This window comes from Myotis yumanensis, unplaced genomic scaffold (genome assembly GCF_028538775.1).
Source record: "Myotis yumanensis isolate MYYU_CA2020_CCGP unplaced genomic scaffold, mMyoYum1.0.hap1 SCAF_3, whole genome shotgun sequence".
NCBI classification, from domain to species: Eukaryota; Metazoa; Chordata; class Mammalia; order Chiroptera; family Vespertilionidae; genus Myotis; species Myotis yumanensis.
In genome coordinates this window covers 207,754,554-207,771,267 of record NW_027223754.1, presented here as the reverse complement: position 1 = coordinate 207,771,267, position 16,714 = coordinate 207,754,554, and the positions used below count along the sequence as shown (strand labels likewise).

At 48.8% G+C, this 16,714-nt stretch overlaps 1 protein-coding gene across 3 annotated transcripts; it reads left to right on the top strand.

Moving 5' to 3' along the window:
- The first annotated feature begins 6,362 nt into the window (after positions 1-6,362).
- Positions 6,363-16,366, top strand: ANKRD54 (ankyrin repeat domain 54). 3 transcript variants are annotated; one of them, XM_070411087.1, is made up of 8 exons: positions 6,363-6,886; positions 8,354-8,401; positions 12,628-12,726; positions 13,780-13,851; positions 14,341-14,388; positions 14,464-14,588; positions 14,803-14,910; positions 15,266-16,366. In XM_070411087.1, exons 1-8 carry the CDS (start codon positions 6,562-6,564, stop codon positions 15,338-15,340), a joined length of 900 nt encoding a protein of 299 aa, XP_070267188.1. In that variant the 5' UTR covers positions 6,363-6,561; the 3' UTR covers positions 15,341-16,366. The 3 variants fall into 3 exon arrangements, with proteins under 3 accessions (XP_070267188.1, XP_070267187.1, XP_070267189.1); XM_070411086.1 differs by having other exon boundaries at positions 14,284-14,388; XM_070411088.1 differs by having other exon boundaries at positions 6,797-6,886; positions 12,633-12,726.
- Positions 16,367-16,714: the final 348 nt, after the last annotated feature.

The following is a 16,714-nucleotide window of genomic DNA, read 5'->3' as shown; positions in this document are numbered from 1 at the left end:
AACACCATGGCCCAACTCCCTGCGCCAGGGTTTTGTTTTGTGTTCCCTCTTTGCACTATCACCAAAAGATGGTACCTCAAGCTTTAGGGTTCCCTCAGTTCCCCGGGACTCTGCCTTGGCTCAAGGAGGGTTCCCAGCAATTTGCTCCCATTATCCAATGTTTTTGTAAAATTTGCAAAAGTGATATTTTTACTACAATCACTTAAAACTGCTCTCTCTACTGGATTCCTCCCTGTAACACTCCTTTGTGCTTAGTGGCATTTGAGATCCAGCTAGAGGATATCCACTTGGAAACATTTCAGTTTAGTAGAATACATTTATGTGTACAGTTAAGTTATTGCTGGTCTTCATGTGTAAGATATACCTACCATCCACTGTGATCACTGAGGGTCCTCAATGAAAGGAATGCTTAAGGTTAATCAGGGCACTGGAAAGCTTGAGATTACCTGGAAACTTGCAGTTCATGTAAGACAAAAATTTGATAGGGTTGCCCCAACTCTGACAATTCTCAAAATGTTCACGACATTACTAAAAAGGAATTGTGAAGTCAGAGTTTTTCTAAATTATCAATAAAAAAATAGGCCTAACATACTAGAGCAGCAATTTTCAACCTTTTTCATCTCATGGCACACAAACTAATTATTAAAATTCTGTAGCACACCAAAAAATATATATTTTGCTGATCTGACAAAAAACAGGTATAATTTTTATTCATTCACACTATTGTTGTTAGCTGTTGTCATTTTTTTTATTTGACAATCTAAGAAAAAAGGTCAGTGACTAGCCACTGATTAAATAGTCAGCTATTGCATGTTTTATATATCTCTATATATAAAAGCCTAATATGCAAATTGTTCCCTCAGGAGTTCAACCAGGAGACCGGGAGTTCACTCGCTCGCTATGATGTGCGCTGATCACCAGGGGGCAGCATGGAACGAAGGGAGGCCCTGGCCGACAGCCAGAAGGCCCCAATCAGCCCTGATCTCCAGCCAGGTCTCGGGACCCTACCCGTGCATGAATTTCCTGCACCAGGCCTCTAGTGTGTGTGTGTGTGTGTGTGTGTGTGTGTGTGTGTGTGTGTAGTAGACTGCCCCTTCATTCTGGGGTTCGTCTCTTCTTAATTGATCTAACTTCACTCCTAGGGTGGCTTATCCAATCCACTAGGTTTAAATATCATCCATGTGCTGTTGACTTCCCACATATTTCCATCCTGGACCTACCCCTGAAGTGGGCTCATGGCCCTGGTGAGTTTGTGGAAGTATTGGCACCTGAAACTTAACATGTCCAAACTGAGCTTCTGATTTTCTGCCCCAACCGTGTTCCTCCCCTCCCACAGTTTCCCCCATCTTAGTTAAGGGCAATTTCATACTTTTAGTTGATCAGGCAAAGCCTGCAGAACCACCCTTGACTTGACTCTCTACACCACACATCTGCATTTTGTCGGCTCTATCTTCAAAATCTTCCCAGGCTCAATTCTCACCACCATGTCGCTATCATTCTTGTCCCAGCCTCCATCATCTCACTTGTATTGTAATAGCTACCTCACTCTCCTGCTTCCAATTTTCAATCCGTATTTGCAGAATTGCTTTGAGTTGAAACAGGCAGCACATGAAGTCTGCTTAGAAATGCAACTTTGATCTGAAAACAGCTGGAACTCCATTACAGACTATGACGTTTCTGAAAACAGGGCGATTTTGCAAGGCTCCCTTGCTAATGGAAACACAGTACTTCAAAGGGAAAGAAACTTCCAACAGACAGACCAAAGCCCTTGGAATTTTACCTGGGGGAGTTGTTGAGAGAACTTAGCAGCTGAAAAACTGCCCTGATTCTCTTCATCTCTTGCCTGCGATTTGAGGCGGGAACTTCTCTGACTCAGAGAAGCCATTAGTTATATTTTACAGTTGTCTTGGGCTCTTCGGCTGGGTTCATTTCAAGCTTCACTTCCCAAGAACCTTGTGTTTGTAGTTCACTTACTGTCCTATTTTTTCACTCTCCTGAGCATGATCTATCTCACAAGCCCCTCTCTACCTTCCTTTACTGCAATAATGTGTGGGCCCTGGGAGAGCAGTAGCTCAGTCTTTATAGATCAGAACTAGAAGCATCCTTAAGGATCTTCTGGTATAGGAGTCCATTAGATAGGAGAAAAACAGTGAAGTAGCAAGCTTTTTCCTGACCATGTTAGTTGTATCCCTTATTTCTTTTCTTTTTTTGATCCTCACCCAAGGATATGCTTACTGATTTGAGAGAGAAAGGAAAGGGGCAGGAGAGAAACGTGCTCCCGACTGGGAATCAAACCCTCAACCTTACGGTGCACTAGACAACACTCCAACCAACTGAGTACCTGGCCAGGGAGGTTGTGTCCCTTTTTTCACCATTGACGTGGAAGAATATTGCTCTTGCCCATAAATAAATATTCAATCACTTTTCTGAAAACTCAGGGCCCTCTCTCTGTAGCCTAAATCACAGTTCTCAAATTGTTAAAAATATAGTTGTCATGTTCTTGATTGGGGTGGTTGTTACATGAATGTATACATTTGTCAAAAATCATCAGCCTCGCCCAGCTGGTGTGGCCCACTTGTTGAGCGTTGACCCATACACCAAGAAGTTGCTGGTTCAATTCCCCATCAGGGCACATGCGGACTTGATCCTCAGTAGGGAGTGTGCAGGAGACAGCCAATTGATGTTTCTCATCGATGTTTCTCTCTCTCTCCCTTCCTCTCTGAAATAAATAAAAATATACTTTTAAAAAAGAAATTCTCCAGCATATTAACAAGTCGCATAATCACCACATATTTTCAGATACTAGATAATTTCCCTCCACACATTTTCATTATTCCATGTTTCATAAAGACAAGAAATATATTAATTTCCTTTTAACTCTACATAGAAAAACAATAGCACAGGTATGACAATAAGGGGCAGCTGCCTCTAGGCCTCAATGTGGAGGTAACAGAGCAGTGGGGGCTGTGGCAAACCAGAACACCATTCCCCATCTGAAGGGGAAAGTTGCTGTGCAGCTCCAGCCAGCTGTTGCCCTGTGGGAGAGCTGGTCCTATATTGCCATACTTTCCCATTTTTAAGAGAATCTGGAAATAGAAAATTTTATGTGAAAGCTCTCAATTTTTATATGTTGGCAACCAGTTCAAATTGTTCTAAAATACTGTAAAGGCCAACAGGATGATGGAAATGAAAAGAAAATCAACCTGATGCATCTGGCCTGACCCAGTGTCATTATCTGACCTAGAACAAAACCTCCTTATGGGAAGATTGAGGCCCAAAGAAAGGAAACACTCCCAAATCATGAGGTAAGCTTGGGCTGGACAGGACTTAAAACCCAAGTCCTTGGGTTTCCAGGCAGAAGCTTTCCCCACAAGGCAAACAGAGGTAGTTTCTTTGTCTCTCATCTAGTGCTTCATGTTTTATTTGCTGATTGACCAAATATAAATAACTTGTGTATGAAAGCTTTAACCTTAGGTCAAGTTCAAATCCCTGTGATATGCCCACTGTTGTGTAGAATTTGCATGCATCCTACCCTTATTTATAATAACACCAATAGATATCCCTGTTTTGAGCACTAAATTTGTGCCAAGCTCAATACTAGGTGCTTTACTCACATCATATCATTCAGTCCTGTGATAATCTCATGATTTAGGTACCACTATTACCTCCGTTTTACAGATGAGGAAACTGAGGCTTAGCAAGTAAAATGACTTGCTCAAAGCCATAGTCCCACATATTTACAGCTCCAAAGTTGATGGCCTTAACCACTGGGCTGGACTATCTTTACTCATTCATTCATTCATTCATTTAGTGAAATAGTTACAATGTGCTGGTGCCAGTTGCTGAGCCAGGAGTTATGGGGGAATACAACTCCATAGAGCCAAGTTCCAGTCTAAAACCCTGAGGCTGAGGCTAACTGAGTCCACATTCAACCCACATCCTATTCTTCTGATTCAAAGTAACAGGTAGTTCTTGAAACACATAGATGATTGGGCCATGTAATTTATACTTTAACAAAGTTGATTTAAAAATTAGCAGTAGCAACCACCTCTAGATGTTTAGGGGTCCTGCTCAAATGAAAAGATTGTGACAATGCAAACATATTAATAGGCCAGGTTTCCTGAAGACCAGACCCTCGTGGTGTAGGAGAAAGACAACGTCTTGACTGCTAGGACAAAGGGTTTGGATGCTACCTGAACTCAATGGGCAGGCAGATCCTAGAGACATGAAGAGAATTGTGCTTTGGGCAGCCTGTGCACTGTGGTTCTACAAGGAGAGATGGAAGGGATGACCACTACTTTGGAGGTTATTACATGAAAAAAAGGGAGGGAAAAATAATAGTTATTTCAGGGTATATTCAGCAAACATGAGGTTTAAATACTCAGATGTCTTTGGTTTAAGCAAGTTTCCAGCAGGCTCTTCATTTTTTTTAAAAAAAGGTAGTATGATGGAGAGGACTTTTCAAAGTTCAAATCCCAGTTCTTCAACATTCTAGCCTTGTACCCTTGGACAATTCATACATCTCAGGACCTCAATTTACTGATTTGCAAATAGGTATAATATCTGCCTTCTAATACCCTTGGGAGGGAGAACTAAATGGTATAATATATAGAAAGCACTTGGTAAGTGGTACATGTGCAATGTTTATTTCTTTCCTTTGTTTTCTTCTAGCTACAAGTGGAGTTGGCACATGTCCTTATCAGTTATGGGGCAAAGGAATTCAAATAACATTTTCCTTTAAATAGTTCAGTGTTAAACCTCACAATGGTGTTCTGAGAGCACTGTAAATTCAACTGGGTTGAATAAGAGGAAAGAACATTTGCCTGGATACAGCCCTAGTCCCAAGAAAGCTGGACGTCAATGAACAATTCCCTTATCTCTCTGGTTTCAGCTCCTCACCTATAAAATAGGGATGGTCCTCTTTGTCCACCTTACAGAAAGGTTTGTGGGTATGTTGAACGAACTTGAAAAGAGTCTGGAGGCTTTGGCTAGAAACAAAGATAAAGATTTATTCAAGGATCTTAGAATATACAAACTGGCCAAAACCGGTTTGGCTCAGTGGATAGAGCGTCGGCCTGCGGACTGAGGGGTCCCAGGTTCGATTCCGGTCAAGGGCATGTACCTGGGTTGCGGGCACATCCCCAGTAGGAGATGTGCAGGAGGTGGCTGATCGATGTTTCTCTCTCATCGATGTTTCTAACTCTCTATCTCTCTCCCTTCCTCTCTGTAAAAAATCAATAAAATATATTTAAAAAAAAAAAAAAAAAGAAGTAGAATATACAAACTGGAAACAGAGCTAGGCAAACCCCCAGAAGTGTTCCAGAGAAGAAAGAAAAGTTCTTATGGTAAAAAAGCACATTCTTGAGAATTAGCAGCCCTGCATTCTTAGCCCCATGACTGGTCCAAGAGAGTTATTAGTCAGATGTCACAAAGTCTGGATACGTGAGTCCTGGGGTAATCAGAGGGTTATATGGAGGCCTGATGCGTGTCCAGATGGATGTCCAGGCATTGACACAGGACTGAAAAGTTAAAAGAGTAAGTTACCAGGCTAGTTTGAACAAGAATAGTCTTTCCTCACGCCTCAACCTTCATAATGTTAATAATTTTAGCAGCTTGATTAAAGTGCCTCCATTTTATATACCCCCTATCTTCACTCTTTCCTCAGGTGTAGGGTTGCAAAAATTCTTACAAAACAGTGCGCCCAGTTGCACTGTTGTTAAACTCATCACCTGTTTGCGGAATATTTTCCTATTTCCAGCTCTGACTTCTCCCATAGGACTGTATGTCAGCGGGAATGGAGTCTGACCCTGCGTCCAGAACCTAACACAGTTACCTGGCTCAGTGACTGGTTCTCGGACTGAAGCGTCGCTCCGGTGTAACTAAGTTGAATTAAAATTATTTGTAAATCAGTGATCACCGCTGGGGTTGCCGAGAGAATCCAGAATAAAGGAATCTATCGCATTTAGAAACTATCGCTCCTTGGTTCGTGGTGATAGGCCATCATTTTAACATATCTTCGTTTTCCTACTTACACTGTGCTATTGTGGGAAATTCTTTTATTTTATTTTTTTTCATGTTCATTGATTTAAAATATATACATATTTACCTCTCTCTAAAGTTTGGCTTCTTGACGTTCCTTCGCGATTGGCTGCAGATCATCTTAACGTGATTGGTTAAAGCATCTGCCCATTACCTTTCCCGTGCTGCGACGGAGGAAATGGAAAAAAATAGTGTTTCAAATATATTTTATTGGCTCCCGTGTAGCGACGTAGGGCTAGAACTTGGGTACTGCCAAAATATGATTGGCTTTTATGTCCGTCAGTCACACTGCCGGAAGCCCATTCTATTGCCCGGCTGGGGGAGGGGCTTAGGCTGGAAGGGTTTTCATTGGTTCGGAGCGCTCCAGCTCGCGGTGCGAGCCCGTACCCGCTCGGTTGCCGTGGTTGCAGGTCGGGCCCACCCGCTCGCCCGCTGACAGCGAGGCTTCGGGAGAAGGGAAGTGGGTCGGTTGGTCGGTCCGGAACGAGGCTCCGGCAGCCAGGCCCGCGCGGAGCTGTTGCCATGGCAGCCGCCGCCGGGGGCGCGGACGAGGAGCCGCGCTCGGGCCGCTCCAGCTCGGATGGCGAGTGCGCGGTGGCGCCGGAGCCGCTGACGGGCCCCGAGGGCCTCTTCTCCTTCGCGGACTTCGGGTCTGCGCTGGGCGGCGGCGCGGGCCTCCCTGGCCGGGCGTCCAGCGGGGCCCAGTCTCCCCTGCGCTACCTCCACGTCCTGTGGCAGCAGGACTCGGAGCCCCGCGATGAGCTGCTCTGTAAGATCCCCGCCGGCCGGCTGCGGCGCGCCGCCAGGCCCCACCGCCGCCTCGGGCCTCTGGGCAAGGAGGTGCACGGTGAGCAGCGCGCGGGAGGCGGGCCGGGCCTCCGCCGGGAGCAGGCCCCTACCTCACCCCTGCCCTGTCAATCTGGACCCCCCCCATCCCCATCCCCATCACCCCGACGTCCGACCTAAGAGCCCAGAGTGACACCCCCAGGTCTCCTTTCAGCAGGAATAATTATTACGTATAACTGCTGTGGACCATGAATGTAAAGGAAAAAGGCCTTCCTGCTCAGAACCAGTCACCCCAGGCTTTCCACACTGGCTAATTCCTGAATGGAAACTTCCCGCGCCTCCAGGGGTTACTAGTAGATAGTAACCTGGGGCGCCGCGGAATGAGCCTGTAGCCAAGTCCTACCCGCTGGTTTTAATGCACAGACCTCGATGGACTCCTCCACTTCGTTCTGCCTTAAGCAAACTGTGGACCCTCTCAGCCTTCGTTTTCTCATCTGTAAAATGGGTACAGTACTTGCTTTACGGAGCTCTTGGGGAGAGCTGAGGAAGGTAGTGCATGTATAGCTGTGAATCTGCTCTTGTGTGTGCCAAACAGTGAGCATTTCTTTTTTTTCTTTTTTTTAAAATATATTTTATTGATTTTTTTACAGAGAGGAAGGGAGAGAGATAGAGAGTTAGAAACATTGATGAGAGAGAAACACCGATCAGCTGCCTCCTGCACATCTCCTACTGGGGAAGTGCCCGCAACCCAGGTACATGCCCTTGACCAGAATCGAACCTGGGACCTTTCAGTCCGCAGGCCGATGCTCTATCCACTGAGCCAAACCGGTTTCGGCCAAACAGTGAGCATTTCTGACCCTCACGGTAATAACTCACTGAGATCCAGATCCTGATCCCATTCTATGGAGGAGGAAACTGGCTCAGAGAGAGCGCCTTCCTCCAAGTCCCATCGCGAGGAACGTATCACCCCAGGCGGCCAGACAGACTTCTGCTCTGATGTGCCGCCCCTATGTGACCATTTTTCTGATGACAAAGGCATTGTTTTCAATTAGCCTCTAGTGTAGAGGTAGTGTCATTGTAGAGAAATGACCACATTTAAGTAAGGCCTTTGGGACTGGCCTATTTTAAAGGAGAATATAAGATTATCTGTGTGTAACCTGGTCACAGAGAGCTGCCATGTAAACATCTCGTTTTGTCTTTGCAACAACCCATGGCTGTCAGGACAGAGCTCAGCCCTGTTTTGCCAGCGATAGACCTGAGCTAGGTTAGCTAACCTGCTCAAGGCACCCAGCTGCTGCAGGTGCGACAGAATGTGGCTTTTGCACTAGTTGTGCCTTGTTCCAAGTTTCTCCTTGTTCCCGGGGTAGTGTCTCTTGTATCCTGGCACCTCTCTTTCTCTTTAGGTGCTCCTGTAGCTGAGTGGTGGGGTAACAAGGAAGCTGTGCACTTTCTGCTTCATTGTGGCGGCTGCTGTTTTATATATATATAGATATATATATTAACTGGTACTCTCTTACTCTCTTCACAGCTCTGAAGAGGTTGAGGGACTCAGCCAATGCCAACGATGTGGAAACAGGTGAGTGTGCAAAGCGGATCCAGCTCCGCGGGCTGGTTAGGGAAGAAAAACCCAGGTAACCAACACCTGGGGAGACGGTGCTTGAATCCCTTCAGTCTGACAGCTCACCCTGTGGAGCCTGCTCACTGTCGTTATTGTAAAGCTGCAGTCATTTGGCAGAAGATGTGTCTGCGTAGGTGCTCACTCTTCCCATGCTTCCCCGTCACCATGAACTTCCTGATGTCTTAGTGTTTACCGCCCTGAGGGCTCCTTGATGGTGGGGACACGTCTGCTTTTGTATCCCTGACACCCAGCAGGTTAGGAACTTTGGGGAACGAACAGTCTGTTTTAGCTGCCAGGAGAGCCACCATCTGCACAGAGCAACCACCTTCCACTGCACACTGAGGCTTTGTGGTAGTTGGGTCATTGGTTCTCAAACTTGTTTTTTGGCAGAACATCTGGAAGATATGGGAGGGGCTCCTAGCAGGACACCACTCTGGTTGTCTTGTCATTGCTCTCTAGCGTTCACCAGCTGATAGGGCAGTAGCAATATCAAAGGTTCAAGGGCAAGTTAGAGGAAAAAAGTTAATTTTATCCACTGATTTAATTCTTTCTGTGAATCAGGGGAAAGTGGTCCCTTCGTTCCTACGGCTGCTGTAACAAATTACCGCAAACATAGTGGTGTATAAATCATCACAAATGTGTTATCATACAGTTCCGTGGGTCAGAGTCCAACACAGGTCTCACGGGCTGAAAGCAAGGTGTCTGCAGGGCTGTTTCCTCCTGGAGGCTCTGGGTGAGAGTCTGTTTCCCTGCCTTTTCCAGCTTCAGGATTCAGCAGTAGCGGGCTGAGTCCTCGCACTGCCGTCGCTATGGATCTCGCAGCAGGGAAAGGTTCTCTGATTTCAAGGACTCAGGATAAAGTTGGGCCTGAATAATCCAGGATAATGTTCCTAGCTCAAGGTCCCTAACCTTAATCACCTCTGCAAAGTCCCTTTTTGGTGTGTAAAGTAACATATCCATACACTCCGGGGACGGGGCGTGGCGTATTTGGGAGCGGATCCTTGCCTGCCTCTTGTGGACATCATTTGTTTTGGTGGTGGGATCCTGTGGCCAACAGATGGAAGTGTGAGCATAGATCAAGCGCCAAGGGCAGGAAAGCCCATGTCCAGCAGGCGTGGAGAGGAGGTCGTTGACCTGGGAGCTGCGGTGCTGCACTGCGGGCCTGGACATGGTGCCCTTGTCCCTGGCACAGCATAGTGAGCAGGCCTGGAAACCGGAGCGCTTTTCACCTCTCTTCACTTTGGTCTCTTTTCCACAAACTTGAATATTTTGTAATATTTGAGCAATAACCTGGATAGCTTTTCAAGAAAAATGACGAGTTCTTTTTTTAATATCTCTAGTGTGTGACCAGAGAATATTTTAATTATGCTTCCCTCCCACAGAAAGTCTAGTTCATCTTTTTTTTTTTTTCAAACTATAAGAGAAAGCTTATTTAGAAAGTCACAGAGGTAGAAAAAGTGAGCGGTAGAAGAAATGGGCTCAGGAAACAAATTACAGAGGCAACAGAAGGGGCCCTTGGCGCTTAGGAGAGAGAAGGGTGAAGGAAACAGCCTGGGGGAGGCTGTGCTCCTGGGAGGGAGGGCGCACCAAGTCTGGTTCACCTTGAATCAGGTGTTCGTGTGGTGGTTTTATTATTTTGAGAGAAAGGATGCAATTGTCCATCCAGAGCCTCTAACACACCCATCTTCACAGCTAAATGGCTCTCAGGTTTACCAGGCTCTAGCAGGACTCTGATGGCGAAACTGGTTGTAGGATTAGCATTTTTCTTTCTTTCTCTGCATGTTTATTATTCTGGGGGTTTTTGTATAGTTTAACAATTACTTTGGGCACAAAATTTATCCCTTGCTAGTGTTAAATCATAAGTGCTTTTCTGTGAGTTCATAATCATTTAAAATATTTTAAATATGGAAATAATATATGCACTTAAAATGTTTTGGAAATTAGAGAACTATACAAGCAAAACATCCATAATGTTAGGAGAGGAACTAATCTCTGTTCATGTTTTGGTGACCATCCTTCCGGTTCTTCTTCCCACACAGAGGAATTTTCTTCGTGGGCTTGCACACTGTACTGTATACACAATTTTGTAGCCCGCATAATTTTTGTATATCATAAACATTTTTCATTGTCCTTGTAACCATTTGTTTTTCAAAATGGAAGTATCATTTATTCCTATTTATAAAATGATTGTAGGACTAAGTGATATTTCTAAAGCTTATAAAGAGCAAAAAACATTTTATAACTCCATTCCCCAGTCATAATCACAATATTTAATGGATGCACACTATGCCTTTAAAGGGGCAAAAACACCTTAACCAGTTTGTCTCAGGGATAGAGTGTCAGCCTGCAGACTGAAGGGTCCCGCATTCAATTCCGGTCAAGGGCACGTACCTCGGTTGCAAGCTCGATCCCCGGCCCATGTTGGGGCACGTGCAGGAGGAACTGATCAATGTGTCACTCTCATATTGATGTTTCTCTCTCTCTCCCCCTCCCTTTCACTCTCTCTAAAAATCAATGGAAAAATATCCTCGGTCTGGCCAGGCATAGCTCAGTGGTTGAGTGTGGACCTAAGAACAGGAGGTCATGGTTCTATTCCTGGTCAGGGCACATGCCCTGTTTACAGGCTCAATCCCCAGTAGGGGGCATGCAGGAGACAGCCGATCAATGATTCTCTCATTATTAATGTTTCAATCTCTCTCCCTCTTCTTTCGTCATATATTTGCACATTGGTATTTCATTTCTAAGATAATTTCCCAGGTATGGGATTATTACATCAAAGAGTATGCCTGTTTTGATGGCTCCTGATAGATGTTGCTAAAATGCTTTCCAAAGACTATAACTGCACAAGTCACAAAATAGACTGAATACTTTAGCTTTCTGTCTCTGTGATACTGGCTGTCTTTTGGTGATTGCACTGATGAACACTAAGGTAGCCTGAAGCTCTTATTTCTCCTCCACTCTCCCAAACCTTTTCCTTCATTCACTATTCACTCAGCCAGCAACATTCATTGAACAAGGTAAGTAATAAACAAAACAAAACCCCTACAACATAGTTGGAGAAGAAGAATATTAAAGCAATACCCTTTCTAAGATAAAACTCCCCAAAAAACCGAAGTTAGGTATTCAGCTGGGGAGGAATTAGTTCTGGAGCCAGAGAAACCTGGGTTTACATCCCAGCGTGGCCTCCTGAACACGCGTCCTCTGTGCTGGAGCCTCCTGGTCTGTCAAATGGACGTGAGACCTTGCTGGGGGGCCCAGGGGCTTAGCAGTCAGATACCTGACACCAGGCTGGGGCTCAGTGTACAGTAGCGATTGCTCTAAAACAGCAGGTTAATATTAGAGCCGCAGGACAGGGACTGGCTAACTCAGCTTGAGGAGACAGGAGGACTCATGGAGGAGGGGATACCTGGGCTTTGTCTGGAAGGACTCAAGTCCTTGAGAGGTTTGCTGAGGCAGACGAAAATGTTGCCCTAAAATCACGTCTGGCAGCAATTTCTACATTTTAGTTGGACATGTAATACCTAACGCCTCACATTTTAAAATGGCCCCATGCTTTTCGAAGAAGGAATGTCACATCCATTAGTCTCATCACAGCAGCTCTGGAGTTTGGCAGGGCAGAGATCACTCCCATTTGGTGGTGAATTAGAGCCCAGATCGGGTCTTCTCGCTCCCAGCCCCGCTCTTTCACTGCCCATGCTATTGGCAGTGTCTTCCTTTCTTAGCTTAGCTTAGCCTGGGATTTAGTCTGTGTGGCTCCAGAACCTCTGCTCTGTCCACTCAAAAGGGCTGCTTCCTGGGAGCAAAGCAAGCCTCGAACAACAGCTGGGGCAGCCGTGTCCAGCTGGAGTAGGTGTGCCTCTCAATTCAGGTAGTGGCATGGGACCAAAGTCTGTGCTGGGGATTTCTGTGACTCTAGAATTCCTGACTCTGAGGGCCAGGATCCTTCTACGATGTCCTCTCCCTAGACAAGTAGTGTGAGCACCCAGAGTCTGGCCATCCGTTGTGCCCTCAGGGGAACAAGTCCTTGATGGTAGTCCCCGTGGGCAAGCACCCAGGAGGGACAAGCTCTCCCATGCATGATCAGTGCCTTGCCTGGAAGGGCCCCTGAGCATCCCTCCATCCCCTGGGACTGCAGCTTAGCTAACACGGTCACTCCCCCACCCCCTCTGTCTTGGTGGTCCCAGTGCAGCAGCTGCTGGAAGATGGTGCAGACCCCTGTGCAGCGGACGACAAGGGCCGCACGGCTCTCCACTTCGCCTCCTGCAATGGCAATGACCAGATCGGTGAGTCCTAGAGGGGGAGGAGTGAGCGGAAATAGCATCTCTCCGGGGGAGCTGGGGAAGACCTGTCTGCACAGGCCGGGTGGTGCCCGTTCCTCTCCGAGCCTGTGGATCTGGCACTGAGAGACTGGGGAAGGGGTTCACCTGGGGAAAGACTAGGATTGCCTCCGAGGTTGGGGCCAGTCCTTCAAGACATCAGGCCACACTTATTCAGTGCCAAGACCTGCAGCGGGACAGCCCTTTTATTTAGGAGTCTCTTTGGGTGTGGTGTAACGTTTAAACCGAACTTTCTATATGTCTACACTGGTGTAATCACCACCTGGATTAAGATTTGAGCAGGCACATCACAAAGATAAATAAATCATCAAAAAACATAAAAAATATACTGAACATCATTAATCACTAGGGAAATAAAAATTGAAAGCATGGCTTCTGGTCAAGATGACAACGTAGGTAAATGCGGTCTCACATCCGTGCACAACCACATCAAAAATACAAGTAAACTACAGAACAACCATCGTTCAGAACCACCCGGAATCTAGATGAACAGAAGTCCTACAACTAAGGATATAAAGAAGCCACACATAGACACAGCAGTATGGTGATTACAAGAGGGAAAGCGGGGGGTGGGGGGGTAGGGTAAAGGGGTGATAAATGGTGATGGAAGATTGCCTTGTGGTGGAGAACACACAATACCATCTACAGATGATGTATTAGAGAATTGTACTCATGAAACCTGTGTAATTTTATTAACCAATGTCACCCCAATAAATTCAATAAAAAAGAAAAAAATTCCCCACCCCCCATCCCAAATCTTAGTCCTGTAACACTGCACAGGGCAGGAGGCCCTCCCGGAATGCTCAGTTTCTGGCCCTCAGCGTCCTGCACATGAACTCTGAGCGAGTGAGCAAGCAAATGAATGAAACAACATAAGGGGCCATGTTTAGTTTCCGTATCCACACACTGAGTGAGCCTCTGCCGCTAGGTTAGGGCTGGGGGTTAGGGTCCAGTCCATAGGAGCCTCTGACAGCTCCTCTTGGGTTTTCCCATTTCCAGTGCAGCTGCTCCTGGACCATGGGGCCGATCCCAACCAGCGAGATGGGCTGGGGAACACGCCACTGCACCTGGGTAAGTGCCTGAAGAGCTGCCAAGACACCCTTCTCTGTGGCTCAGACAGGCTCCTTTGATGAAGAGCCTGGCGTCCTGCAGGCTCCCCGCGGGATCTCCTAGCATCTAGGAAGAGCCTTAGCTCCCAGTGTCTGTGCCATGGACTGCCCTGTCAGTCACTAGCTGGCTGTGCCCTGAGCTTAGCTGATTTAGGCACCGAAATTGGCTCAGCAGCAGCTCTGCTCGGGGCGGTGAGACCTGCAGCTGGTTCCTGCCCTGTGGCTGATTCACTCCACGGCTAACAGGCCAGTACCAGCTCCAAGCCTCTGTCCCCACGGCACAGGGAGGGAGCCCGACTCGATTGCCGAGTCCCACCGAGTTGCTGCTTTGGTGATGCCTTCCAGGAGGCATGACCTGGCACAGGCAACTCGGAGACAGTCCTGCTCCCTCCAGCAGGCACACAGGGCCAGGCCCTGGTGGTCCTGCACTCAAGCCCCTGTTCTTCCTCAGCGGCCTGCACCAACCACGTCCCTGTCATCACCACGCTGCTACGAGGAGGTATGTGGCGCCTTCCCCTTCTCCCTCCTCTTGCACCCTCACCCCCAGTGTGCTCACCTCTGCCTGCTCCCACAGGGGCCCGGGTAGATGCCCTGGACCGAGCTGGCCGCACGCCCCTGCACCTGGCCAAGTCGAAGCTGAGCATCCTGCAGGAAGGCCACTCCCAGTGCCTGGAAGCCGTGCGGCTGGAGGTGAAGCAGGTGTGTGCCCCTCTCATGCTGCGCCATGGCACCCAGCCAGCAGCAGACAGGTGCTGCCCTCACCACAGACACCGCGCCTCCAGCGCCAGGGCTCCCGGGTCACTTCACTCTGACCCGGTTGGTACCTGCTCCACTGTGCCTCTTGGCTGCAGTGTCAGGCCTCTCTGTGCCTCCGAGCTGGGACCCCACAGCCCAGCCCGCCCTCTCGTTTCAGATCATCCAGATGCTGAGGGAGTACCTGGAGCGCCTGGGGCGGCACGAGCAGCGGGAGCGGCTGGATGACCTGTGCACCCGCCTCCAGATGACGAGCACCCGAGAGCAGGTGAGCGTGGCCGCAGGTCCGGGCCCCGGGTCTGGCAGGAGCCACAGGGCCAGTCCATCCTGAGCAGCCAGACCCTCATCGCAGAGGAGGCCGTGGCTGTGGGCTGCAGCCCCTGTGACCTCCAGCCTCTGCCCACTTCCTCTGAAGCTGCTGGTGGCCCTTCTCTCTGGGTCTGAGGCCACTGCTGTCGAGGACTGACCCTTGGGCAGCTGTCCACAGTCACAGTGAAGCCACCACATGCCTTGGGAGGAGAGACAATGCCTGCCCTGGCCTGTGGTATTGGGAAGGAGGCCTGGGGCCTGGCACCGAGGCTGGTCTTGGAATCCCGAGACAGAGCCGCCCTTTTGTCCCGCAGGTGGATGAGGTGACCGACCTCCTGGCCAGCTTCACCTCCCTCAGCCTGCAGATGCAGAGCATGGAGAAGAGGTAGCAAGAGGGGCTCCCTGCCTTCCGCCCTGCCCCTGCCCACCCTGCCCACCTGCTCTCGTCACAAAGAAAAGCCTGACGCCGGGACTTGGGAGCTGCACTTGTCTGCAAGGCCACCGTCCTCACCCTAGATGCTATGGCCAGAGATGCTCTCACCAACCCAGAGCCTCTCCCAGCCATGGTCTCCGTCATCTCCGAGCCAGGACCACAGCCCCAGCTTCTTCCTCTGACCCCCGCGGCACTGCAGCCACAGCTCAGCTCTGGCCAACCGGCCCGGGCCTAGCAGGGCTCACCCACCCCGTGGTCTTCCTGGCACCCTCGGCAGGCCCCAGACCCGCCCCTGTCTCCTCCTGGTCATGGGCTTGCAGCAGTCAGCAGGGTGTGGCTTCAGACAGGTGCCCTCAGGCCCACGGAGCTTCTTGGATGGCCCTGCACCTCTCACCAGCGTTAGATTTACACTTGGCACCTGACTTCCAAGGACACATTGCGTGAGCTTCTCTGGGTGGAAGGAGAGGGTTGGAAAGCCTAGACCCTAGAAATACAAGGTTAGGAAGGGCCCTGCTAAACCCAGAGCAGAGAAGCCCAACCCTTTTCCTCCCGGTCATGAAGCGCCAGGAGGGCCTGGCAGCCTAGCTGTAAGGGGCTGAATAGCGGCCCCAAGGTGTCCGTGTTCTCATCCCAGGAACCTGTGCCTCTTACGGCAAAAAGACTTGGCAGATGTCATAGTTACGGCCCTCAGGCAAGGCGGTTACCCTGATGGTCCAGGTGGGCCTGCTGTGATCCCAGGGATCGTATGAGAGGAAGCAGGTCAGAGAGCAAGTAGGGGGTATGGTGATGGAGCAAGAAGCTGTCCATGCCAGGAAGGGGTCACAAGCCAAGAGATGCAGGCGGCCTCCAGAGCTAGAAAAGGCAAGGAAATGGAGTCCCCTCGGAAGGAACCAGCCCTGCCGACACCTTGACTCGCCCAGTCAGACTATTTTAGAATTCTGACCACCGAACTGTAAGAATAAATGTGTGTTGTTTTAAGCCACTAAGTCTGTGGTTATTTGTCGCAGGAAACGGATATACTGGGAAAGGCTCAAAACTCCCTGGGAAGGAGGTACCCACTCCCCCCACCCCACCCCCTGCAGGAGCACATGCCCTTTGTCGTGGACCAAGGGAAGGCACTGCCTGGCCAGCCCTCCCAGGAGCCATCTGATGACAGCGTGAGGGCAGACTTGTTCTGGGTCATCAGTTGTGTCCACTCCAGTTCTGCCCCACTTTCCCTCCCACCAAATTGGGGTTCTGGCTACTTTTCAGAGGAGGGGAGCTTGCTCCCCAAATCCCAGCTTGCTCAGATCTGAATTAAACTGGAACCCAGCCGATCCCAGACCCTGAA

Excerpts from the sequence above, each read along its gene's own strand:
- ANKRD54 (XM_070411086.1), top strand. The coding sequence starts at position 6,562 with ATGGCAGCCGCCGCCGGGGGCGCGGACGAGGAGCCGCGCTCGGGCCGC. Across the intron at positions 13,852-14,283 it reads GAACACGCCACTGCACCTGG|CAGGCACACAGGGCCAGGCC; the intron begins GTAAGTGCCTGA and ends TGCTCCCTCCAG. Across the intron at positions 14,911-15,265 it reads TGACGAGCACCCGAGAGCAG|GTGGATGAGGTGACCGACCT; the intron begins GTGAGCGTGGCC and ends TTTGTCCCGCAG.